General features: G+C 43.5%; 1 protein-coding gene across 6 annotated transcripts; it reads right to left on the reverse strand.

The window, feature by feature from the left end:
• Window positions 1-4,611: 4,611 nt before the first annotated feature.
• On the reverse strand, window positions 4,612-27,795 carry zgc:123010 (uncharacterized protein LOC641500 homolog). Of its 6 annotated transcripts, XM_036547471.1 has the most exons (17): window positions 27,617-27,672; window positions 27,303-27,404; window positions 14,201-14,283; window positions 13,644-13,724; window positions 13,226-13,282; window positions 12,976-13,140; window positions 12,285-12,410; window positions 11,854-11,899; window positions 11,220-11,310; window positions 10,707-10,848; window positions 10,204-10,308; window positions 7,569-7,659; window positions 7,097-7,130; window positions 6,792-6,869; window positions 6,319-6,421; window positions 5,818-5,918; window positions 4,612-5,245 (listed from the first exon to the last, which is right to left on the reverse strand). In XM_036547471.1, exons 3-17 carry the CDS (start codon window positions 14,252-14,254, stop codon window positions 5,110-5,112), a joined length of 1,410 nt encoding a protein of 469 aa, XP_036403364.1. In that variant the 5' UTR covers window positions 14,255-14,283; window positions 27,303-27,404; window positions 27,617-27,672; the 3' UTR covers window positions 4,612-5,109. The 6 variants fall into 6 exon arrangements, with proteins under 6 accessions (XP_036403364.1, XP_036403361.1, XP_036403362.1 ...); XM_036547468.1 differs by lacking the exon at window positions 27,303-27,404 and having other exon boundaries at window positions 14,201-14,280; window positions 27,617-27,795; XM_036547469.1 differs by lacking the exon at window positions 27,303-27,404 and having other exon boundaries at window positions 7,569-7,656; window positions 27,617-27,795.
• Window positions 27,796-27,834: the final 39 nt, after the last annotated feature.

Consider the following 27,834-nt stretch of genomic DNA (forward strand, 5'->3'; position numbering starts at 1 on the left):
CAACCAGGACGTCGTGGACACACTCATAGTGCTACGGCAGTCCTGGCTTCCCCCTTCTCAGCAGCTCCTGAGTCAGCACCGGACGGTGTGCGTCAGGGCTAAAAAGCTCAGGAGCCGGGTTTAAAAAAGTCTCTGAGTAAGGCTGGTGATGTCAGAGCAGCAGCCGGACGGACAGTCTCCAGCATCAAAACTATGGGTGGGCACACAGACAACAGAAGCTGGAGTCTCTGATGGAGGGCGTCCCAGGAGTCACATCCAGTAGCTGGTGAGGTGCTGCATCCTTGACTGATTGTGTACGAGAGGATCCACACGTGCGCGCATACCGTATATGTGTGTGCGTGTGCGGGGGATGGGGGGGGTCGCAGTGGGAGCCGGGGATCCCAGTCAAACGTGTCTGCCAGTGGCGGGGTGGGGGCCACAGCCCTCTGGGCTGTGCCTGAACTCTGCCTCTGCCTCTAATTACACACAGGGCCCCGGGCTCTGCCCTCAGCCACAATTTGCGGTGGCGTGGAATAAATACATGCTTCTCAACAATAAACAACTGCCTTTTCAAATTATAGCACCTCCTAAGTCCCCCCGCCGAAAAAACCCCACCCCTCTCTTTTACATAAGCGTTTCATAACACACCTAGGCAATGGATCCGCCTCCAGTGAACGACGTAAAGGCAAGTGGGTGGAGATATGTGGGGGGGAGAAAAAAATCGCTCCCCCCCGCCCCCACGACTATGGCTAGACGTTCTCTCACGCGGCCATGCTTAAGTCCACAGCTATTCGGAATGGGGTGGAGCGGAGTCACCTTGTCTCACACTAAACTGATAAGGCATTGCTGAACAATGCGCCAAGGCTGCAGTTTGCAGCCCAGGGGCTCTGTAACAGCAGCCTGGTGGAACTTGACTATCTTAACATTGTTTTTTTTTTTTTTTTTTTACCAAGGAAGAATTTTTTAGTTCACCAAGGGAAAATCTTCAACCATTAACATTGCAAACGTCAACACGTATTGCCCATTTTCCTGTTCATTTCCTGTTTCAGCCTTGTGTCACTGAAACAATTTTAAGATTTAGGAATGTTGATATGAATAGCATGCTATCTGAATGGAAAAACAACTGTGCCATCAGCAAACCTGCTGCTTGTCAGCAAATCCCTCAGGCTGTTTGAGGTGGTTACCTCATGGAGGCGGCTGTAACCCACAGTGCCTGGCAACATTCAGTTTTCCTGGTAGGGAAGCTACGACAGCCCCCTTAAGAGGGGGTCTATATTACCCCCTGAAAATATAAAATCCAGAGAAAGTATTCAGTTTGGTACTGTAAGGGTCACTGGATTGGCTTGAGCATCTGACCGTCCACTCTCTCTAGGGTTCCTCTCCCAGGTTCTAATTAGGCGGTTATGATAATGTTAAATGAAATGTTCAATAGCAAACATGAGGGAACATATGAGTAAAACACCATGTGCCTCTAACCCACCACAGACGTCCCCACAAGAGACATTCCATTGAAATGTTTGCCTCCTTTCTTATCCTCGGCAGCCCTGAATGAAATACTATTCACACTGGATGAGCAAAGTCTGACTGGAAGCCAAAAGAAAGAAAGATCAGAAGATGGGTTGGAAAGATTCAAATAAATTTAATGCAACATTAACTCTTTGGCAATACAATACATTTAACAAAAAATATCCAAAAGGTGTTGAACAGTTGAACTATAATGTTCCAATTACGCTTTTGGTTTAAGCACAAATATATATCTACGTAAAGTAAATTGCTACAAAGAGGGTGAAGTTAGATATAGTTAAATAAAAATAACCTTTATTTAGTTAAATAAAGTCACTCTGGTAAAATTGGAAATGTTAAAGGGAGTCCCACTAAGCAACGCTAAAATCAAGAGCAGACTCCAATTTCTCAATACTGGATTAAACACCCCCCGACTTCCCCTGGTCTCAGACTACCTGGAACAAGTGCATGAGCTTGGCCCAGGGTTAGGCTCAGACTACCTGGAACAAGTACATGAGCTTGGCCCAGGGTTAGGCTCAGACTACCTGGAACAAGCGCATGAGCTCGGCCCAGAGTTAGGCTCAGACTACCTGGAAAAAGCACCTGAGCTCCACCCATTGTTCCCCAGGAGTTCATCTGTCATTAACGCATACTGAAGGTGCACAATAATGAGTGAGACAAGTCCAAGCAGCGATGGTCCTTTAGTTAATATCATTGCAGTGGTATCACCCACTGTCAGCAAACACCAGCTCCACTCAACCAAATCCATTTCCCACAACTTAAAATAAGTGTCCTCTTTTTCTTACAGGGAGGAGAACCACGATTAAAACCAAACAGTCTTTAAAAATAACTCCAGAGAGAAACAGAATCAAGTCAAATGAAAACTTAGGGGGAAAGAATACAGAATGCTGTCCCACTCGCACTCTCTGTGGACTCCAAAAAAAAAAAAATCATAAATACTAAAGCAAATAAATAACATGCACATTTTCCCATAAGGCTTGTGTCTCCAGGGTGGGGTGGCAAGACTGGGTAAAAAATGAAAGCGCACCGGTACCATCCCCTTCTGCTCTGAAGGTTTTCCATTTATGCTGCCACCCTGGTTTTTGGGGAGGGCAGGCTGGGACCCCACAACGCGACACAGGGCCTGCTTCATTCACTATTTGCCAGGAACGGGGAGGAGTCTTGAATTCTTTGGCATGCATCAGGAATGCAATAACGGAATTCTGGGCACTGAGAGAGATGGAGACCTTAAAAAATGATTGAAAGAAGGCTAATGCCAGCTGTCACACACACCTGCATGTATATGTGTGTGTGGGTGTGTGTGTGTGTGTGTGTCCTCTGCCGAAACACAGCGCTTTAATAGTGTCTGTCCTCTCTTGACAAAGCCCCAGAATCACCAGTGCACGGACCTGCTTACATTAGGCGACCATTCTGAGAGGTCTATGTGATAATGAACTGAGGGAGGGAGAGGAGAGAGAGAGAGGAAGGGTTAGAGAGGGAGAGGAAGAGGGAAACAGGGGGAGTGAAGGACAGAGAAAATAGACACAGAAGCAGAAGGCGGGGGGTGCGGGGGGTTCGGGGGGTGGGGCAGAGACAGATCGTTGAAGGACAGACACCACACACACGCCTCCAGTCCTTGGTCTGGGCTGGTACCACACCCACTGCGTGCAGCTTCTTGTAAAATGACTCCAGCACATGCTGTTAACATGTACGGATAGCTCCAGTCCTGTCAGCTACACTAACTGCTCTGCAAAGAGCTTGGCACTGACGCCACCATGGCTGGCATCCACACATTCTGCTCTGATTTTCTATCCATACTGCAGACCGATGTAAATACTGTAAACTTGTTTGGCAAGGGGTGTCTTTTGGTGTCTGAGAAAAATGTGGTCCAAATTCCAACCGATAAGCAATGGAAACTATTCCCTGAGGACCTCGAACCAAATTGCCAAAATGAATTTCTTTGAAAAAGAACCACGATGAAGATTACATGGGCAGGGCATGGTGGCACATGCAAGAAGATACCATTCTAACTTTAAATCATGAAGGCAATTTACACTGCTCCATGGGGAGCAGAAACGCAGGAGAAGCTTTTGGTTGGAATAAGAAAGCCACATCGTCCAACTACAAGGTAATCTACCCCCCCCCCCAAACAGCAGCCACACATGTAGGTCCCCACATCCCAGGGTTGTGTTAAAAGTAGCAAATAAATAGTTCTTATTCTAAAGTGTCATGAACAAAATGAATATGATGTTCTCGTAGAGAATCAAACAATTCCGTGTCTGACTGAGCTGAAAAAATAATTGCATAAAAAAGAACCCAAAAAAAAAAAAAAGTCAGGCCTCGACACCTCGACACTCAATGACACACTGCCACCCCATGGTAGAAAGAAGGAATAACATCATGAGGCCTCTGGACTCCAGAAGGGCCTTTTGAAATAAACACTTTCTCCTCAAAGGTCCAAATCTCCACATCCTCCAAAAGTGCCAATGCTCCCCTGCAAAGAGGATAAATACTGTACCAAGTGCTCTGGGACACAGGCTAACCATATCAATAAAACTACACTGCAATTCCATAATCTACAAAATGTGAAATACACCTAATCTCAATCTCAGAATCAAACAATTACCATGGCAAACCCCAGGGAGGCACTCTTCCAACAACAATGACACAACACTCTGACCAAAAGCAGCCATGGTTGTTCAGATAAATCCTGTCTTTGCCCTGACTGAAAGTGCCTTTTCTTAGGCCAGGCAAGTGAGAAGGTACTGCCAATCAGGATTCAGGTAGATTCTCCAGGGAAAGAAAAAATTAAAGAACCAATGACTACAATAAAGCTCACTCCAAATATACTTTAAGAACAAGAGGAGTGAGCTATCACCTCAAGCCAGACACATTTACACTGTATATGTAAATAAGTCTTAAGTGGGTCTGGCTCAGACCCTTGTAATGTTTACTTGCCCATAGCCAAGGAGGCAGGAGTGTATCTTGAATGTAGCACTGGGAAGCAAACTGTAACGTAAAATTTGATGTAGTTTATTTGAGATGGCATGCCCAAACCATGCATGAACAATATAAATCTCCACGGAAACTCGCTATGGTTACAGTCGCGCCTTCCCGCCGTTCTGGACGTGACAGTTCCCGCGGGCAGAGGCACGAGTCTGGGCTACAGCGCACCTTAAAAGGAATGGCAGGCAAACGTCGAATAAATCAACTCATCTCCTGGTTTACCCCTGGCACAGAGTGCAGAGAGGGGGCGGATATAATGACAGCCCGGCTGGCCGGGGCCGCAAACCGCGGCCCGTTTCGACCGTGGCCCCTTTGATCGCCCCGACCTCATGAGCCGCCCTAAACTCGGGAGAGGCAGGGCCCCTCTTTCCCATGAGTCCCTCCCTCGTCCCCGAGGCCAAGCGGCTGGCAGTGACGTCACGACGGCAGAAGGGAGTTGGCCCGGTCTGAGGGGGGAGGGTGCGGGTAAGGTCAGGGCTACATGGAATGAAAGTACAGTTGGTATGGCGAGGGAGAGAGGGCTCCACAGAAGATCCCTGTGGTGTTCCCTTCCTCGCCTGGTCTGTTCTGTCAAAGCAAACAGGCCCCCCCCTTCATTTCGGCGTGGCTCCAGGGTGGGGCTCAGGGCTGCCAGGGCTTCCTGTCTCGGCCGCGCTGCTCCGGAATGTGTTTGTAGCGGCACTTGTCGCCAAAGTGGCAGCCAGTGGTCCTCCAGAAGTAGCACTCGTCCCCATTCACTGGGCCTCGGCGCCGGGACCTGAGGGGAGGGGCAGGGGGGACAGATGCCCCACACAAACTTCTGTCAAGATTGAGCCCATCACACCCATCATCATAGCCCCATCCAAAGACACAGCCCAGAAAGCCAAAAACACATGGGTGCGGTGTGGGAATCAAAACAACGAAGATTTTCAACAGTTTTTAACAGAATTTGTCACTACCACCTAACAGGAGAGCTACAGGGCCCAAGAGAGCATCTTTATAAACGACCTCTGCACCTACTACTTCTGAGTTTCATTTAACATTTTGAGTTAAATGTACATTTCTCCTGTATTTTGTCCGATATCATATTAAGTAATGCACTAACAGTTGCCTAGGTTCTGTGTGTGTCGTACAATAAAAATATAAATCTAGGTCAATTTGTCATCCCCAAGGGTTACAGAGAGTACTGTGTGTGAGACAGGCATGCTGACATGCATTGTAAAGAGTGTAGATAAATTCTGCACCAAAGCACTGATCCTAGATTAGTTTTAGCTCTTGTCACAAAATGATTTTGCTTAGGTCACTGAACTAGGATTGAGGGCAGAGTTGTGAAGTTGTCGGAGGTCATACCCAACAGCAGCAACTGGTGGAAGAGCTGTGGGGGCAGGAGCTCGCTGGACACGACGGTCTGGGTAACGAATCACAAGCCTGGTGTTCTCAAGCTCCACCCCCTGGAGGCAGAGATCACAGGAAAATTCGCTCAAAGTCACTTGTGCATATGCTGCATTAAATTTCTTCAGTTACCTGGATTGTGTTATTCAATGAGGATATGCATTAAAACCCAGGAAAAGTGTCTGGTTGGACAATTCCCAGTTTTTTAAAGTTTTATATTATTTTTTCTATAAAACTTCACTGTAATTAGATCAGTAAATGGTGTTTTTTTCCCCTACAGAAGTCATAGGTGTCCTTTGATAGGAGTCGTTTTACTCACTATATGCACCACCAGCTAGCGCCTCCTCTGCTGAATGTCTTAGCCAATGGCATCACTCAGAGGTTTAGACACCGTGGCCATCTGAGGTAACAAGAGAGCAGAACCCAGTAAGGAACCCCTCTGTCCTCCCCAAAACTCACATGCAGTTTCTCCAGGGCGCGGGCAGCCATGTTGGCATTCTTGAAGTTGACAAAGGCGCAGAAGCGCTCATGCAGGACCCGAATGCTGTCGATATCCCCAAACCTGCAGGACAACAGACATGGTCAGAGAAGGGGGAGCCAGGGCCAGACACAGGATTATAGACTGGCTGAGACATTGGTTAAAATAAAGCAAGATAGAAAGAAACTGAGAGACTTCTGAGAGATGACTTCTGAGAGGGACCATTTCTTCATTTTTCTTTGAGACTGGCATTCATAGCCCAATGTTTATCCTTAAAAAATGTGCACAGGGAAATGTACAATGTACATATTAGAATAAACAGAGAGAAAGAAGGGGAGGGCAAGAGGAGAGAGCAAAAGATAGAGAGAGAACCAGAGTAAGAGGGAAAGAAAGAGAGAGAGAGAAAGAGAGAGAGAGAGAGAGAGAGAGCAGAGGCCTCAGATGTGGACCTTACGTTTTGAAGAGGTCCCGTAGGTGCTTCTCCGTGAGCTCAGCAGTGACATTTCCCACCCAGAGAGAGGGGTAGGGGGGTCTGAGGGGAGGGAAACACCAACATCAACTGCCATCCCTCTCCCAGCACACACAAAAGGAACTGTGCCATCACAGACTCACTGAAGCAGAGCTCCATAACTCCACAACTTTCATAATTAAATACTGTAATGAACCATTAGCAAGCTTTTCCCTATACTCTGAGGCGATCATTTGGTACACAATGCTTTCATGCTTGGATAACTAAATATTTTCAGAAGCAAGACGCACCCAGCTTGGTCCTGAATAGAGTCCATGTTCACCACTGCAAAATAAAACAGAAAAATATGAAGAAAAAAAATGGATTAAAGAGATACAAGTTTACAAATATCAGGACAGAAAGAGATTCTTGTGACAAAAACAGAGAGAAAAGGGTAAATTTCTCTGATCTGAGAGAATGACATTACATCTGGTGTACTTAATATTGTGTGTATTTTATACTAATTGTGGATGATTTACTCCCTATTGATTAATGGATTTCAGGCAAATTTACATGGGCAGTTGCATGGGTACTTGCTGATATCATATCCATGGCGTGATTTTAACATTATTTAACTTTTAAGTTACATGAATTACACAAAAATGCAGATTCTTAAAAATTTTTTGTATGATTCTTTTTGTAGTAGATGCTGTTTTGCTGCCCTCTGGTGGCCACATGCCACAGCAGTTCTTCCATTCCCAGATGGCCTCTGGCTGTCCTTACCCTTGGCAGCCTCAGGGGACGCCAGTGCGGCCTGCACTGTGGTGTACCTCTCCAGCAGAAGCATGCTCTGCGTCTCCTCAAAGCCCAGCTCCTGACAGAGAGGAAGGAGGTCACACGCTGCGAGGAGCACTGCTTTCATGGCCGTGCATCACGCAGGCACCCCGGAGCACCCCAGAGCACCCCAGGAGTGCTCTGCTGGGTTTAAAGCCAGGTTGAACAGGGTGGCCTTTACCTTCATAACTGCACCATTCTGTCTCAGTCTGACAAATTAGCAGCGGCTGCCCTGGCTGTTGCCAGTCACAGGTCTAACCCATCTGAATGCACGACTGCAGACATAATATCATAGCACTTGCTGGCAGCATTCATTACCATTCCCTCAGGACCTCAACAGCCTTGTGTTGTCAACCTTGTGGCAGTAACTCCACTTGATTCCAGCCACAGTCAGTGCTGAGTTTCTCCAGTCTTTTGCACCCTCCCTCCCAGGCACACATCCATATTCACACATCTGTAAACCATTCTGCTGTCCATGGCGTTTCACAAATACACAAGACAGATCGTTTTTTTTTTTTTCACTCTGGCTAGCTGATTGTTACAGAATGAAGTGGATACAATTACTTTTTATTCATAATTTGTGAACATATATTTCTGGGGAAGTACTGCAGCCAAAAATGACATGATTCATTTTTAAATGCTTCTCAGTATATGTATTGTTAGGAATAGGGCTACATACACCACACACACACACACACACACACACTTTTGGTTTAATTTGTTTAGCCCTTCTTTCTTTGAATCAGCATGCACTGATCTTACTATGCAGTGCCACATAACCCCCAACCACATGATAAAAGGTGAACTCTTCCAATAAGAATGGAAAGGGAGCAGCAAGTCTGCATCAGAGAAAGGAAATTGTGTTTTGATTTATTTTAGTTTTGATGAAATTTACTGCACATTTGGGATGAGACTGTTCAGAACTAAGACTCAGAGGGAGGGTTAAGCCCACCCGCACGCAGGGGCGAATCCGCCCATTTCTTCAGATACATGCAAACCGCCATGTAGCGCCCTCGTTTAAATGTTGCGGTGTTTGAACGGAATGCACAACATTTGACACTCCAGCTACAGTAAAAAGGGCTCTTGTGTTGTCAACTCATGTAGGTCTAAACTACAGATTTATGATTCACAATTTACTGTCAAACATACTCCATATTTAACACTTCAGAGTAAATTCAAAGTTAAAATTTAAATGTTAATATGTTCTGAGATACCCCAATAGTAAAGTTAGCTGCTACATGATGTTGGCTAACTGCTCAAGTATATAGCTAGTTAACAAGCTAACTAGCTACCTACCTAACTATCAAATTAGTTACCTAGTGAGCTACCTTGCCGTTGGGCAAATGGCCCAACAAATATTAGGTTACACCAGCTAGGTAAATCTATGCCCCGTCCTCCGGAGAATTCTTAATTACCTAACTCTTTTCAGATGTCTCATTTTGCGTAAGCCAGTTATTAAACATTTTCCACGTTTTAATTTCCTCCGTTTCCTGGTGCCTCTTTCTTTTTTCCGTTTTGGGCACCATACTTTTTTTGTTCTCCATTTTGCGTTTTCTCCTCCTATGCAAATGACTACTAGACTCTACTTGTGACTGCGATGATGGAATTCCGCTTTGGTCGCCAGGTAACCCACACTACTTGCGACCACTCACTCCCCTTAATAGGTGTATGCTGGCGACTGATCTTGCTCTGTGTTGGTATTGTACCAATCCAATAGTATATGTTATTTAACTGATTTTCACCAAAAAGGTCTTTTTGAGCCTGCCGAATGTTGTGCATGTTTACAATGGTTGTGTTTTATGCTTATTAATTTAACTTTTCTTTAGGCTACTTAAAGCTGGCTTTGGTGCCCCCTTCTGTAGCACCCAGGTTAGCAAGTGCAGTGCCATTCATCACACTAGTGAGTCCCCTGTTTGACTTCTGTCTCAGAGGAAGTGCCTTTTGTCTTTTCCTGTGGGTTTTATATTCATGCTATACTTCCACAACATACATGTACATAAGGTCTCCATCTACTCCCAGCTTAGTCGTTAGCTTTCATAGGGAATGGGTTCTTACTGAAGGAAGCTGCATAGGCAGATGCACGTAGGGCTCCTGAGTGGCTCAAACACAGCTGTGTCATCAGCCAATGACAACCAGGAATCCACAGCAGCAGAACAAACTGGCTTTGCCCCACTGGGGATAGGGATAGGGGTTGGTAGGTCAGCCAGGGTATGTCAGTCTCACTGCACACCAGCGACCCCTGCTGGTTAATGAGACACCCACAACTAATGTGCCTGCGTAAAGCAGCACATGAAGCGTCTTCCTCCAACTCATGGGGACTGGAGTGTGAAAAGCAGCAGCACTAGGCATTATGTGTTTCATCGGTGAACATGTGCTTGTCTTCACTCTCCTGGATTGTTAGTGGAGGTTGCAGCAATGAGCGGCATGTGTATGACACCACTTATGTATGAGCATATCTCAAGTAATATATTTATTTGTGTGTGTGTGTGTGTGTGTGTGTGTGTGTGTGTGTGTGTGTGTGTTTATATGTGGAATGAACACATGTCTTTATACTGTCTGAAGGTAACACAGGCAGGACATTTACCATGAGCTGCAGAACCCTGCAGTCAGTGAGCTCGTTGACTGCCTCCTCACAGTTCGTATCCAGCTTGAGCACCTGCTCCATGGCCTTCTCCGCCTCCATGTACCTCTGCACACAGAAGGCATTCTGGGGTCAGACACTGCTTAGCAAGCCCAGGCGGCACCATGAGCTAGCATTTGTACACAGCAATATAGGGGGTCAAACGCATAGGCACACTCACATGCAGACTCACACAGAAACTACAAACTGTAAAGTGAATCACTTCAAAGCCAAGCACCTCAGATTACAATAGGGGCTGGTTGCAGCTGAGTCCAAAGAAAGGCTTTATCACAGCAATCACACCCACGGTCATCTTAATCCTAACTCAATCTGTACAGATTCGCTAGAGGGACATCCAATTCTGTCTACCCAATCAGCAGTCAGACCTTTTTTCCTCCATCAGACTGCTTAGTGATGTTCAATCACAGCTCAATTCTTTCCAAGGCTTCAGATATCGAAAAACCAACCTTCATCCCCATCAGCGCCCTCCCTTTGCGGAAGTATCCCTTAGGCCAGTCAGGAGCCAGCTCAATGGCCCTCTCAGCATCGGAGAGGGCAGAAGGGTACTGCTCTAGGCACTCGTAACAGTAGGAGCGGTTCCCAAAAAACCTGGAATGTCAAGGGCACACGTCAGCCAAAAAAGGCAGCCAGTGTTGCTCGATCAGTAAATAAATCCCAAGATAAACATTTGGCTGAACATAACAAGCGCTTACACTTCAACCTCAGCCTTGTTAAAGAACATTTCTGCTTGGTGCAAAGTAAACACTTCCCTTTTGGTTAATTTCCAAGCATTTCCTTCACTTTTTTCCAGAAAATGTTGAATTAATTTCAAGCTTCAACAAGATAGACAACTTTAATAACAATTAATGCATAAACCTGGTACTGCTTTCTGTGAAAACAAGCCTCAGTATCATTTAAAAAGCAAAAGTACTTCTGGACAGGGTCAAAGTTCAAACAATACTGGAAACATTACGCAGTACCTGTAATCGTTGGGGTCGTATCTAATAGCCTCTGTAAACATGCTGACAGCCTGAGCGTACTGGCCCTGGTTAACCAGTTTGATCCCTTTTTCTGAAGAGGAAGCACACAGAACTGCTCAGGAAACAGAAAACTCAGAGAGCCGCCACTAAAAAGCTTGGCCTGCTGAAACTGTGCAGGATCACAAACCGCAACTCCCATCAAATTCACATCAAAGTCACATCAAATTTAAAATTCTTAGAAAGTTCTGGAATTGTGTTTGCCAGTCATGCATGGCTGCATTTAGACAAGCTTTATGGAATGAGGGGTGACTCTCATGGACAAGCACAGGAGACTACTCCCTTTTTATGAGTGTTATTAAGCAATCTAAAGTGACAAGGAGAAAGAAGAGGCAAAGGCAATTCACTCACTGCAACAGAGGCCACAAGGGCCAATCACGTCTTTACACAGTAATAACCTCAAGTGTACTCTTACGTATGTATGTGTATTTAACAAATGAAATTATATGTGCCAAGCTGTAGCCAATGATTGTTACACCTCGATACAATTACCCTCACCACCTGCTTTATTACAAGGAATATATAATGCTGCTTTGTGCATAATTAGAAGCAGCAAGCCATGAGACTTGTGACTCACCTGTTAATGACGTGCTTTTTTTAGTGACCATTTCTGTGCCATTCACCTGAAACCAAACAAGAGAGGCAAACAGTCAACAGTTTGCTTCAATTAGCCCCAAGTAGCAAGTGACAGTGTGAGTGACCGTGTGACTGAGTGAGAGCATAAATGTGTGAAAGCATGACTGGGTTACAGAGTGAGGGTGTGCGTCATACCATTGGTCTGTTTACAGCTCCACTCAACGCACCGGCACTTCCAAGAACTGCTTACCTCTCCAGTACGGAGATCACTGCCCTGTGAACATTACCCTCCAACAACATTCCCAGAGGGAGATAAGCTGTCCTGCTACAAAAGCTGTCCTGCACGCCAACACGGGTGGACTGGCTGCGTCACACACTAGACCGCCGCTTCAATCACGCAGCACAACACTGGCGGTTGGTTAAGGCACCCACCTCCCTGGTTCGGGCCTCGTTCTCCTTGTTTTCTTTGGACCTGGGTGTGGGCTTGGCCCTGACCTTCGGCTTGATGTGACTGGCAGCATTGGCCACGAAGGCGCTGCTGACATCCCACTCAGGCTCCTGCACACAGAGAGCTGTGCCACTCATACTCACACACAAACACTTTCACCACAGTGGTCTGAGCACAAAGGACACAGAGGGCTGTCCTATGAACAAACAACATTCATTTTTAAATTATCACTCTATAACATATTAAATTGGATCTTTATAAGAATCTCTGCCACCATCGTTTTTTCATGCTGGTTTTTTATCTACTGTATAGACGGACATAGAACAGTGGAAATAAGCGGGTGTTCAAAAGTATATTGTCATCACCTATGCTACACTACTTTACAGGCATTTTGTAGCCATTTGTAGCAACACGCTAAAAAAGGAAGGGTACAACCTCCTAACTGTGAGAAGCAGACATTTATTCACTTTTAGTATGGTGCAAAAATGTGAAGAGGTTAATCCTTGATTCTATTTTGATATTTGTAGAATTGTTAAAATCCCAGCTCCTTAGTAACGGTTGTCCCATTACTGAATGAAGTACTCCCCCTCAGCTGGCACTGAGCCTTGGGGCGAGTGCCGCTGACGGGTAAGGGGGTGGAGAGCTTGTGTACAGGGGTACAATCTCTTGTCCTACCTCTTCAGAGGGGCCGGCTGGCGGCTGCCGGTTACCCCTGTTCCCTGCAGAGGCCAGCAGGGGGACGGGCCTGTCCTTGGAGTGAGGGATGACTTCCTTTTCCTCCTCCTCAGACTCGCTGTCCTCAAGCTCAGACTCGGCGCCACCCTCTGCCTCCTTGCCGTCCTGACCAAAACCAAACGGTCTCGTTTAAGGCTAAACCGGGATCCGGAGCCCCGCCGGGGTAGAGGAAAAGGCCGCCATTCCTTACCTGCTCGCCACCTTCGCTTTTTTTCACCCTCTCCAGCTTCTTTCGCTCGCGCCGACGCTGAAAAGAGACCCACGTGAGGGTATTAGGACAACGTGACACCACCCTGTCTGGCTGCAGCACACGTCCCTTTCTTGTGAGACCTATGTGTTTTACATTACATTATTGTCATTTAGCAGACGCTCTTATCCAAAGCGACTTACATAGGCTACAACTTTATCCATTTATACAGCTGGATATTTAGTGAGGCAATTGTGGGTTAAGTATCTTGCCCAAGGTTACAACAGCAGTGCCCCAGCAAGGACTGAAACCAGCAACCTTTTGGATACAACCCGTGCTCCTTATCGCTACACCACACTGCTGCATGCACAGGCTTTAACAGGTGAGACCCATATAAGAGGGCACAGCTCCCCACCCTCACCTTTTTCCTTGCTCTCCGCCGCTCCGCTTTGCGTCTGGCCCTCTCCTCCTCGCCCAAACCCTCTTCTCCACTCAGGCCATCCTGCCCCAGGAGAAACAGCATAGTCACAGTCCAGTTACACACAGTCCCACCTCTTTATTCTGCAGTCACTAACCACACGCCCTTATCCGAAATGACTTACACAACTTAGGCTTTACACATTTACCATAAATACAGCAGGATTTACACTGTAGTGATTCAGCTGAAGTACCTTGAAAGGAATACGAGCAACATCCCAGCCAGAATTCAAATTGGCTCGCTTGCCATCAAACATTTTGTTTGACCAAACACAGTCTAAAGCTGACACAGCTTCAGGTCAACTAAGTCTGTTCCAATCAGTCACATGACTGCACATTTCTATATAACCCAAAACAATGCACAGGGCCATTCACTCAACCTTTTGTGCTACTTATGTACCATGGCTGGTGTTGGTTTTTTTCAAATTCCAACTTATTTCGCCCTTTAAAACTCATAGTAGGTCCTGATGATTAGCAATCCTTTACAAACACCTCCAGTACCTGTGACAGCGTGACATCATCGTTGTGGTCTGAACTCCTGCCCCGACAGTCCATCTCCTCCTGTCGCTGCTCACTGGGGCCTTCTGGGGAAAGGAAGACATTCACTTAGTAATGTCACCAGCACAAACGCTTGGCTTGGCCACGCGCACCCTCTGATGACAGACAGAGAGACAGATGGGCTCTACATAAGGGCAGAACCAAAGCAGAACCAAAGCAAACCAACTCCCTTCAAAGATGGATGGGAAGCACTTACCAAGTAATCACAGACAAAACATTGTGCTGAGAAACGTACACCATTATTCTTTCAAACAGGCCACACCTGTGTAAACACTCTGCAAAGCACAATGAAATAAATCACAGTATGTATATATAGCTAAGGATCTAGAGAAAACACTGCACAGTGTCCACAGCCATTCCCTTTCAGAAAGGAGAACTGATATACATGCATATATATGGCGGCAGTGTAGCATAGTGGTTAAGGAGCAGGACTCGTAACCGAAAGGTTGCCGGTTCAATCCCTGCTGGGACACTGCTGCTGTACCCTTGGGCAAGGTACTTAACCCACAGTTGCCTCAGTAAATATCCAGCTGTATAAATGGATAACATTGTAAAGAACTGTAACCTATGTAAGTCGCTTTGGATAAAAGCGTCTGCCAAATGAATAAATGTAAATGTATTCCCCCTCTTATGGATGGTGAAATGTTAGTGTGACAAACCACTGTCCTGTTTGTCTGTTTCTGCTGTTTTTTCTCCTTTCTATCTCTGGCATTTCTCACTGTGAGTCATGCATTCACAAACCACAGCACTACACGCTATGGAACCAGTTGGGAAAAGGCTGCTCTTCCTTTTCTGCTGCTCATGCTGGTCACTCAGCTCCTTTATGCAATTGAGCTGTATGAACTCCTCATTTCATTGGTGAGATTTACAGCCAAGAATAGTTGGAGACCAAGTGCTGTCCAAATGGGATCATTTTAAGAAGATTTCAAAAAAAGTTTGGGTTCATTTTACTTTAAGAAACGGGCAAATGCAGAAAAAGATGGAACTTCCAAAAGAGTAGCTCCATGACGCTTCCTTGTGGCACGTTTGGGTCAGGCCTCCAAGTACACACTGCCCTAGTTGCTAGTAGGTTACAGGGGACTAGCTATCTAGGAGCACACTTTATTGTTGGGTTTCTCAATGGTGGTCTTCAGGGATGCAGAGGCACAAGTGGTTAGAAGGGGGGCATCTGAGTTAGAAAGGGGGGCAGCTCATTCTATCATTATTTTTGGATATGTCAACATACTAGTTGTCCTTTCATTTTTACATCAACATTTGATATTGTGGCAAGTGAGGGGAGGCAGTGAGATATGATGACATACAGAATCATTTTGATAACACCTGGTTAATTTTATCATCAGGTAAGTGTCTTACCCATAGCAAAATGCCTCATTACTTATGATTTCAAGAAATACTTATTTTTCCACAAAATTCTGCACCCCTTTCTATAGTGAAATCTTAAGCAAGCTACTCAACATTTTACCACTGAATGAAACAACTAGCTAGAAAAAAACAGAAGCTAGCTTTATTTAGTGACAAAAAAGCCTCCTTCAACTGCAACTTCACAAGCAATCAGCTGCCCCACCCTCTGTTGTTACTGGATGCAGTAGGGATGCTTTCTTGTCCATTGCATTGCTTAAGTGCAAGGATTGCTCTCTCTCATGAAGAGAAGCACCTTCCCAAAACCAGCTTAATGACATGATACCGCTGACCTCACTGGAACAACCATAATGAACCTTCAATTACAGAAAGCCCTTACGTCTGCAAAGTGCACAGCGAGATGGACAGAGCATCCGGAAGACATGGCAAATTATGAATGAGCCATGCCTTAGCCAAACTGCTAACCAGAACAGACATATCTACATGCTCTGGCTGGGCATCCTTGCCATAAAGAAAGTGAGCAGAAATTTCTCAGTTGCCCTAAAGTAGTCTCTTTGATAAATAAAGAATTTGGAGCGTCATCATTGCTGAGAGACCCGTGAAATCTCATTATCTACAACAGCAGCTCTTCATAAGAGTTTTTGTCCAGCTGCCTTGGCATGATGGACAAAGCTGGAATTGGAGAGAAAGGCTGTCACTGGTCAAGGAATTTTAATAGCGGATGATTCAGGGTTTGGTTTGAATACCAGACACAAGGAAAGCATGCTGTTGTGGGAAGGTTGAACCCCCCTCCTCAAAGTCCATCTCCATTCTATTTCCAAGTCTAATTACAGGGAACCAAATAAAATGCAAGACATGGTTCTTGGACCCATAAATTGGGTCTAGGTCACACATGACCCCAGAATATATGCAAGGCATTTGCAGTCAGCTGTCCAACAAAATATTGGTGGTGTGAAACTCACAAGTCCCTTGTGAAAGCAAGTCTATCTCTTGGAAGGCTGGCGTGTGAAAAACCATTTTTAAAGCAAATAAAACTGGTCCTTGAAGACCATTCATGTAGCCATGGCTAATCCTTTTTGGCTCAAGCTGACCCCACAATATTTTTATGACCGAAAGCCAGCTGCTTTTAATAAAACTCGTCAAAAAGAAAAGAAAACATGCAGATAAAGACACAGAGGGTCCTCTTCCGCTTCTTTCAAAAGCAACTCCCCACTTTAAATTCCCTTTTTTATCAAGCTAATTGATCAGAAAACAGAGAGCCCAGACAGCCTGGCCCCATGGAGGAGCTCAGAGCATTTGCTTTTGTTCTGTTCTTTGGGGCTGGCTATGTGGATTTGCTCCTCGCTGAGCTGCAAATATTGATTTTTTTTTCCATGCTCCTACTGCTGCTGTTTTCCAGTTAAAAATCTTTCATCTCTTTACTTCTGAATTCTCAGCGTAATCAGGCAGTAGCTCCTGCAGCCAGACCGACACATCACGGGATCTTCGTAAGAGTACCAAACGCACAATCCACAGACAGCTGCTCATCATAGGAGTCAACTTTGCTCTAGCTACCTTATTGCCATTACATGCTTAGGGTTCTGGGCAGACTTTGAATTTGGAAGTGGTGTGTTACACTGTGACATTAATGGAGTGAAAGACAGATGCATCAGATGCATCAATGGCATCCCAACAGGCACACACACAAATCACATTTTTACCTTGAAAGCAATGTTCATTTGGAGAAAATATATAGATGCGAACAAGCCATTGATTCATCTCCAGTCCATTTAAAAGGGTGTGGCCTTCTTATATATGCACCAGAAAAGGGTACACCATGTGCATCATGGGAATGGAATATGATGCATTTTAGTATTTCAGTGACCAACTGGACCAACTCTCAGACAACCAGAAAATTCCTTTGCAGTACTCTGTGGTGCTCCATCAAAAAAGGGCTTTAAGCAGAACTGATTGATCAACAAATAAATTAAACAGAGCTGTAATTGCTGAAGGAGTGCACAGTGTGTTAAGTGAATGGAAAACAAAGTGTCCAGAGAACAAAGAAAACGGTGATGGGACGAAATCGCATTATGTTAAAACCCCTTTAAATGCAAATAAAAACACTTCAAAGCCTGTTTCCAGTTACCCCAGGAATGGGTCTGGGAAGCCCTAGCCCAGAATCGCCTCATTATATCAGATCCCACTCCAGCCAAAAACTGCTAAGAATGTCTTCAGGAATATTCTTAAGCCACATGTATAGCGCACACAAAATCCACTAATAGTCTCCTTAAATTTAAAACCAGCAAAGGACGTGCCTTGGAATTTCAATAGCATATTATGCATTCTTTTCACTTATCAAAATTTATAACCAGCCATCTACTTTTCACAGTCTTGACTTTAGCAACTTATTGCTTGTGGACTTTCCACAGGATGCGTAGACACAGGATCAAGTGCAAAACTGAAAAAGCGTCTCCCAAAGCACACAGAGCCGCATCATCAACCGGCTTTAATGGTTACAAGCCAGCTCCCAGACAAAAAGACGAGTGTTCCCTAATGAAACCCACACCAACGCAAATGGTCTTTGGGCATCGCCATAGTAGCCGGGTCAAAATGAGTTGTGTCGGGCTGACAGGCCGATTCTCGCACAGTGGGCTCTTGGCAGCCGTAAAAACGTGCAGCGGCGAGCTGCACCGTGACACACCTCGTCCGTTCGTTCACCTCAAGCTTGAGCCCAAAAGGGATCAAACGGCCATAAACCACAGGCCGACGGAAAAAGCCGAGGGCCCCCCTCTTTCCCCTCCGGGGGGCCGTTTTTCAGTTTGCCGTGGCCTTCACACTGCGAGGCCTCTGCTTAACTCAAGAGTGAAGGCAAGAGCCCACATAAAGAAAGACTTCATCCAGCACATGCAGAGCGAGAAGAGGAAAAAAAAAAAAAAAACAGCAGGGAAAGATCAACATGTGAGGGTGTTCACTTCCTCAATAAGAGTGACTCATCCTTTTCTCCCAGTAGCTCTCCGAGATTTAGAGCAGTTGCACAATCCGGCTCGGTGAACAGAGGTTAGCGTCACAGAATGATGTTAGACCACAGCGCTTCCTCTTTAAAGCACCCCTCCAGTTCTGCTTTTAAAATCCCGCTGTTATCACTTCTCTCTCCTCACATGCATCGCAAAATGCAAGCACTGGGATGGGGAAAAAACTGTGCTCATGGATCCATCCATCTGAAAACAGATACCACTCCCCTACAGCTACTTTTATTCAGGAGGCTTTTCCGTTCCTGTTCCTGAAAGTGTTCCTGTAAGTAATGTTGACTGGGGATTACACCTCAGTTTGATCATCTTGAACTTTAATACATTACCTGCTTCGTCTGTTGATTGTCGGCACACTGTGCAAAGCAACAGCACAGCTGTTTTGTACAGACGTTTAGTGGGGCATTCTTTAGTGATGCTCACTCAAACGCATACTGTAAGTGAGTGAGACTGAAGATGATCTATGAGGAGCACAATTACTATTCTGCCCCCCCAAGAGTCTACAGTAGAGGTAAAGACATACTGACATCTTCAACCTGTCCCTCTCCCAGGCTACTGTACCTGCCTGTCTGAAATCAGCCACAATCATACCAGTGCCCAAACAGACTAACATCAGCGGTCTGAATGACTATAGACCAGTGGCACTCACACCCATCACAGCAAAGTGCTTTGAAAGACTGGTTTTGAAGCACATCAGATCCACCCCTCAACCCTGCCATCACCTCTTCTCTCTGCTGCCATCTGGAAGGTGCTACAGGGCCTTAAAGTCCCACATTTCCAGGCTCAAAAACAGCTTTTACCCCAGAGCCATTACTGAACTGAACTCCATAAAACACTAACCCCACTACCTCCCCCCACCCCAATCACTGGAATAGTATTCCCATATTTATTATATTTGTATTATATTTTTATTTTTTTTTTCTTTTGTATATATTTTTTTCTATTGTGTGCTTGTGTGTTTGTACATGCGTAGAATGTTAATGTACCGTCTCAGGGGCTCCACAGCAAATTTCATTGTACAACAACGTGCAATGACAATAAAGGCATTCTATTCTATTCTAAAGCTTGGCAGTCCATGGACTGAAACTATGACATAAGGCACCCAAATGTGCTACTATCAAAAACTAAAAAACACCGAAAAGCATTTAGTTGGCTGCACCACATTTTTATAAACTAGACTTCTAAAGGGTGTGAGCTTGATATGTCTAACTGTACTCTTCTTGTAGAAACTCCCAGGAAACTTTAAATTGTTTTACAGCTCCAATTTAATGTAATTACACATACATTCAGGAAAACTACCATGTGATCAACCCTAGGAGCCCTTTAATTTGCCCTGTACAAAATTCCTTCAGTTGGGCATACCATGCATGTATTCATAGCCCTGAAACTCTACAAACTCTATAAAATTTCCTTGTTGATGTTCCATTCAAAACACTTCAGATTTGAGAGCTTTGAAGCTCAGATTTATTTAATTAACATTCCATCATGTTTAATATTTAATCTGCGAAACATGCAAATTAGTGTTATCTGTCAGGTCTTTTTTTCTTGATTTAGTTTAGCTTATTTCCTACACTTCACACAGGGGTGCAACAGTCATTTCTGTTGCCAGCTATCTAGGAAGAGAGAAAGAAGGCTGCTCTGGCTGTTCGCATTTCACACATACAGATCACCAGCTACCTTCTTTCCCTGCAATAGGGAGTATATATGTCAAGGTGACTCAGTTGTCCTTCTTTAAAAAGGACAGGAAGGGGCCACAAGCATCCTATGGAGAATGCTTTAACCTTGAACACAGAACACTGAATCCCCTTTGACTGCATCTCTTGGATTAAAAAAAACCCACACAAATCATTTTCACTTGTGTCACAGAAGAATGTGCACACATGCAATCAATAAAGGGTCCATTCTCCCTGCTCAGAAGCAGCATGAATTCATGTACAGCTAAACGGTTAAGTCACTCATCAGGAATGCAAGGTCTCATCACCAATGGCTTCCTGATTTTTATGCTGACCCATCTTACCCACAATGCCCTCTGTGCCCCATGTACAAACTCTTTGAAAGCAGCACTATGAAAAACTGCTTATTGTATCCTGCCACTCTACTACCCTTTCTCCCAATTTACATAATATAATCAATTTACACAAGCATAAATGTAGAAGTCTAAACATTCAGTAAATTCTAAAACACTGCATTTAAAGTGTGATTGATATGCTTCTGGAAAAATTCAACTGCACATGTCATTCCAATGCTATTGTCCATTCTCACCAATATATTAAAGTAAATGATTGACAGCAAAAAATAAATATGGTTTTCCTTGAGCTAAAAAAAGTGATTAAGAAAAGTGAAAAAGAAACTGGAACAAAAAAAAAGCAAACCCATGCAAAACATAAATGCAAAATAGAAATGCAAAACCACCCATGCAAAATAGAAAGCAAATATCCTCGTTTGAATTGATTATCAGGATGCTTTAAGCGCACTGCTTTCTGTCGCTCTGGAATGCACTCTGTACTTTTCTCATCTGCATATAATCGCTGTTGCTGTCAGTCTGTGGGAGTCTGCAGTGTCCTCATTTGCACAGCATTTGAATTGCTTTTCGCATTTTGCATGCACGCACTGCTTTCCACTTTATTCATTTGCATGTTATTGTAACTGCTTTTCACTCTGCCAACATGTATTGCTTTCCATTTTCTTCACCAGTGAAACATTTAAACTGTTACTTCATGCACATCACAATCTGTCAATCACTCTCTGGAGGTAGGCTTGAGGGGTTTGGCCAGCCCCCAAAGGTGGTCACATTTTATTAACTTTTTGTAAAGATGTATTTTGTAGACAGTTTACAAAACTTTGCCACAGAAGGAAACTGAAAACTCAACTGTTCAAAATGCATCTTGGTTCCACTAACCCCAAACTCGGAACATTAATACTATGTCCTCAAATATATTTGCTGAGTAAAAACACTATATCTTTAAACACTGGCACTTGACAGAATGTTGCATGCTTTGTAATGATTCCAATCCTTGGTTGCGACACAGATGATTTGGTAGCGTCTCTACACCTAACCTTTTAGTCTGCACTTTTGCAAGTCCCCCTGGATAGGCTGCTAAATGACTAAATGTAAGTGTAAAGGAATGAATTTCATGGTTGTGAAAAGAACCTAAATAATAAAAAGATATTGTTGTTACTTTGCAGTTTGTAAAAAAAAAAAAAACACTCCATATTTTGCTCTCAAGGCCAGCAAGAACATTGGAGCCATTCCCTATCACAGTCCAGGATGACCTGTCACAACTTAATATAGCAGCTGTTTTAAACCATTCTTGCTGAAGGTCAACTTAATCTAAAAAAAGAAAACAAGAAATGTTGTACACATTGATAAATATGAAAAATCGTAAATGGCAAAATAAATTTAATATAAACAAGGCAACACACCAAAAACTGTTCAAGCAAAATAATTTATTTAGGCAAGATTAAACTGGTATTTGTGCTGTATTGTCATGCTCCTACTGTTATTTTTCACAAGCAAGAGAGGGTCTACTTAAAATTTACTTAAAACCAATGCAAGTACACTTAAATGCACTCCTGCATCTGTGTCCTGTATGTATTGGTTTTCATGCCACTCTGTTAGATACCTTCAAAAAGTACTCTAAAGAGAGTAAAAACTCTCATTAGTTCATGGTTCCCGCCCAATTCCCTATCAAAAAAGCAGTGGCTATCTTACTTTGACTAGACATTGTGCGTCTTGAATGATCTACTGCTTTAACCAAAAACACTAAAACAACAACTATTGAACAGTGGAACCGGATGCATGAGGACTTGATGGATGCTCTCAGAAAGCACTAAAATGTTGGGGGTATGGTGCTGCGGAAAATGTCACAATGTGAAAAGAGGGAAAATGGACTTCTATTTAGTTTTTTGTTTATTTATGTTATTTTTAAAATAAATATGTAATCCTTTTATTTACTTTATGTGCTTTGCTCTCTTTACAATTCTGACAGCTCTCACAGTTGTATATAGTTCAGTTCATCTGGGGTCTCATGACCTGTTTTTTTTTTCTTCCTTTTTGGTGTCCATTTGCATATTAATGCAAGTACATTGTAAAGGCAAAAATTATAGTAAAATATTGATCACAAAAAAGTCTAGGAGTAAAATGTAAACATAACTGATATGGGGTGGATACAGCACTGTATTCTTTCAAAGTGTATGCCTGTAAACTACAGTATAAGCCCAGTGACATGATGCTATTAATCCAACTCATGAATAATGTTAACTGGCACAGTGGATGGCAACATGGATCACAACACTTCACTTCATCTTTACTTGCATAGTGTATTAGGAATTAAGTGTAGTAAGTATTATGAATATTATTATTAAGTATTATGAATTAAAGTTTAACTGCTTGTGGTTAGGGGAAAACGTCTTTCTAAGATGCCCCATACTATTTTATACTATTTTATATGCAGCTAAAGTGTAGATTCTAAGCTGTATACCTTCATGTCAAATTGTAATTAGTCAGTTTTGCACTTCAAGCTATTAGAATTGACACAGATCATACAGCAGCATTTTCATGCAGTATGGTCAATTACAATTAGCGCAGCGCTTGTTCAGGTTTACCACTTACAGTTTGACTTGCGGTCAGCAAAAGTCAACAAGAACGGAGACGAACGTGACCAAAAGCAGATTTTGCGGTAGAAATTGATAAAGCAGCGGTGTGAACCGAGGTTGGGACAGGCACTGAAGCAGGGGTGACATGCAACCACACAGGCAACATTTTTGCGGTCAGACCAGAGAACGTGCTTCATGACTAACTGCAGCCAGGCATTCTGCTGTTGCAGTCTTAGTATGCAGTGCGTGGCAGCCAGCACAACCTCGCTTCATTAATGACTCATGGAGTCATCCCGACCTCAGGTGGAAACAGCACATGACTACTTAAATCATCATTCAGAACTCCCTCTGGTATCCCAGTCACACAATCCTCACTTCCTGCTGACCAGTATTACACACAGTGCAACTAACAATAAAAAAAAAACAATTCCACTGATCTGTGGTCAGGGTCAAAGTGGTGAATTATGGTGACAGCTGGGAGAATTAAGCATGTCATTTAGCTTTGCACAGAGGGCTGTTACTCAATTATATGCGGCAACCTTAATGGTAACCATTTCTAAACCCTTAGTTGTGAAACCATAGCACCACAGCAAACATCACACTCAAGGGGAGTCAATGCAACCAAGACTTTAACTTATAGACTGCGTGCCATCATACAGATATGTTGTGATTAGGCTGCATCTGACATTCATATCTAATTTAACTTCCAAATTAAAATTGTTTTGGGGGAGGGTTGGAGGGGGCATATTGAAAAATTAACTCCAGCACAGAGCACATGTTCACAACCACCGCCGTTTTATAAATGCCTGATGTGTCCAACCCAAAACTGCGGCTCTCCAGGTTCCATTTACTCACAGACCCACCCCATGTTCCTTACAGGATTTCAGTACACAGCTTGTAATCAGTTAGCCACAGTTGCAACACATGACAAAGTAATTTTCGTCCAAAAGAAAAAAATAAAAGGGAAGCCTTGGAAGCAAAGCCGTCTGCAGCCTCCCAGGAAGAGAGAACAGCTCTGCATCCTTTTCACATGATGCCTCGGGCTCCTGGCACTGCCCTCCGCTGATCTGTTCGTGATTTACCCCAAACAGAGAAAATGTCATGCGATCTCTGGAGCTGTGCATTCATCTTCAACTTTTCATCTGCCACTCACTCTGCAGGTCACACCACGCTCTTAACGCAGCAAAGAGCAATCAGCTCCGCCATTATGAAGGAGCTGCCCATTTTATTCCTGTAGTCTCATTCACCCTAGTGGAGCAAAGGAGGACTTTCAAAGATGTCCATTTTGTGTTGCAAAGCAGGTCTGTATTTTGACTGAGACACATGAACACAATATAAGAGGGAGAGGAACAAGGTGAACACACGCACACACACACACTTTCATACTTCGTTTTATTCTTTAAATGAGAAGCAAGACTAATGGGATCCCTTTTCATTGTTGAAAATTACTGTGGATACTGAATGAGAGACAGTTCACCCAGTGAAAACTTCAGGTGGAAGACAGGGGACACAAGAAAGCTGACACTGGAACCATTCCATGCACAGACAAAAATGGGTCAAAATTATTGTGGTGGATTATCGCAAATAAATTACATTATGGGGCAACTTGGTCTCATTCTTTATAAGCTGAAGACTTTCAATCTACGATCCCACTACAAAAATACGGAAAAACACAGTCCAAAAAAAAAAAAAAAAAACCTTGATTCACTGTCAGACATGTTGACCAGACAACAGTAAAATTACTTTACTCCAACTTGCACAGCAATTTTTAAATTTATGCAGCTGTATTGTACTAGGGCATGAAGGGTTAATTACCTTGCTCAAGCGTACAGCAGCAGTGCTCCACCTGGGAGTCAAATCCACAGCCTTTAGGCTACAAGCCCTGCTCCTTACCATTACGTCACACTGCTGCCCCAACATACTGTCTACCGTACTTTAACAACGCCTGTAATTGGAAATTAAGCTGGCAACGGCTGTCCTCTCAGAAGTCATCACACTTGACAGAATTTTTATGTGACATCCAGCTGGCATTGAATATCAGGAGGTCAAGAATGAGGCCAAACTAGTTTCAGACAGGAAGTCTCATTGTGGCTCAAGTGACTCATTATTTAAGTGGGACATGTGACATATCCCTATCCTACTGTGCCATTGATGAAGTAGTGCCATCCTTAAGGGGTAATTACCACAAGAGGGGCAATCACTTTTGTTAAAAACAAACACAGAAGAGGGTAGCTCAGTAGAGTAGATCCCAAATAGCTCAGTAGTTAAGATGCTCACCTGAGCACAAGCTGAGCTCTGATCCCAGCCGTGTCATCTGCAGATGATGACCGGGAGCCCACATTGGTGGGACATATTACGCTTAATTTTACTGGGGACAGGGGTGGGTATGTCAGCAGGGGTTGCCCATCTCACTGCTCTCAGGTTCCCATTATTTGCTTGGATGATGCCGGTAGAGTAGCGCCCATCCGCCAACTTTGTATTGTGTGGCTTGTAGTGTGAAAAATAGCCGCCGGCTGCATGCGAGTGCATTTGTCTCATCTCAGCACAGTATGACTGGCGATTCCAAAGCAGGCTTGCATAATGGTGGGAAAAAAAAAGAAAAAGCAGATGCAAAAAACCCAAGTTACTCCAGGCATACAAAAAACATCAACATGCATGAATAACTTCTTCATATTGATGCTGCTAAGTTAATTTGTGGTTCTGTGGCAGAGGTGTGTCAACACCATTAAAATCAGGGAGGCAGTTGAGTGAAAAAGAGGAAGTCAATGAAAGTGGTATGGTGAAATTATGTAAATAAAAAATTCAAACAACTAGAGAAAAAAACATCATTACACTGCTGGAGACATCTAATGGCATACTAAATTGAAAAAAAAAATCTCAATTATTATCTAATACTGGATTGCCTGAACAATTACAAAACAATAAAATGGCCATTTTGAACATATTCCAATTAAAACTGAACACGGCACATTGAACAGCATCCATCAATAGAAGCTGGGAAGATGTGAACAATTAGTCTATTCAAACAAAAGTTGATGCTGAAGCCTGCCCATACAAAAAAAAAAAAATAAATAAAAACTGAGAAAATATTTTACAAAATTTTTAGCTCCATCAACATACTGTATTTACAATATGTACATGTGGTTTGGTATACTGCAATATATTTCAGATTTTCATTAATATATTTTAATTGTATTTGCAATATATTCTTGGGTTGTGTAACTTTTCTCAATATACTACAGCAGATTTCACTGCCATATGGCTGTACTCTATTGGCAAGGTCTCTGGTCTGATTTTAACATGACAAATCAGTGGTTTAATTGTTACTATTATTATAAACATACAATTCAATATGCATTTTAAAAAGTACACGAGTGACTCACAGGACGGATAGTATCTTCAAAATTAAGAAACTACACCATAATTGCCCGTTGCGTAACAATGTACAGTATGTTAGGAGTACGGAACGTATGCAGAAGGGTATTAAAGGGAGATGATTGGGTGACTCTAAATACGTACGAAAAACGCCTGTTGAGATTGCAAGGAGCAAGGGTATGTTGGAGTTGTATCAAACAAAATTTTAATAAGTTCCAATTTACTTTAAATTCAACTCATATGAGCTTAGAGTCATAACGTTTTTTTTTTAAACATGTGCCCAATGGTTACAAACACACTAGTTTGCTGCAGTAGCACGAAATTCAAAACTTTAGCCAAACCAAAGTACAGCTGAAGAATCTTCCACGCGTTTCTAGTAAAATGCCATTGGACTCGTTTTAGGAACTTGGCCACAACAGCGCGCAGGTAAAACACAAAACAAGCGGCCCTTCCCAAACTGAAGCCATACGGCTTACATGTTGCCTGCTTATCCGAACTGTATGTTAGTCTCAGTTCTGCTGCTTCTTGTTTCACATTTTTGTACAATATTAAGCAGCCCAAAATTAAAGAAACAATTACACGTTCAGCCTCTCACCAAATGTATGAAGCAGAGTTTAATTATGACGCCCGCCTGAGCTTGGCGCATATGCTCTAGAAAAAAAAATTCAGTGCACAACCACTTAAATGACTTAAATTATTACAATACTCACAAAGGTCTGGCCGTGTGCGCTATCGATACCTTTTCACAACTCCACCAAAGTCTTCACTGAGGGCATATTTTTTGTCCTCTTCGGGGAAGCCACTGGACTATTCTGAACGGTTAAATTAGACTATCTTCACACATTTAATCAAAGGCAAGATAAGTGTTATGCAACAGGCAAAACGCGTGGTTTTATTGATCGCTGAAAGCGAGCCGAAAAGAAATGTTATAGATAACAGCAATGCATTTTGGGAGGAAAAAAAAAAACTTTCTACAACGAAGGGAGTAAAGTTCCCAAAGTCTCATGGAGTCAACGTTGCTTACCGCTTCCAAGCCCCAAGAGCCGGTATATGTCCCTGGTGAATCTCATGAGAGCGACCATCCAGCATTATTGATTTGAATACAACTAAATGAAAATTATAGCTTCTGACAAAGCTTAAACGGCTTTATAAATCAGTATATGTATGGGAATCTCAGTGGTTCCTCTGCTTCCTGAGCGTGTAGCGTCGGCGTACTTGGCTATGCTACAGGTACCACCCTCA

This window comes from Megalops cyprinoides, chromosome 15, assembly GCF_013368585.1.
Source record: "Megalops cyprinoides isolate fMegCyp1 chromosome 15, fMegCyp1.pri, whole genome shotgun sequence".
Taxonomy (NCBI): Eukaryota; Metazoa; Chordata; class Actinopteri; order Elopiformes; family Megalopidae; genus Megalops; species Megalops cyprinoides.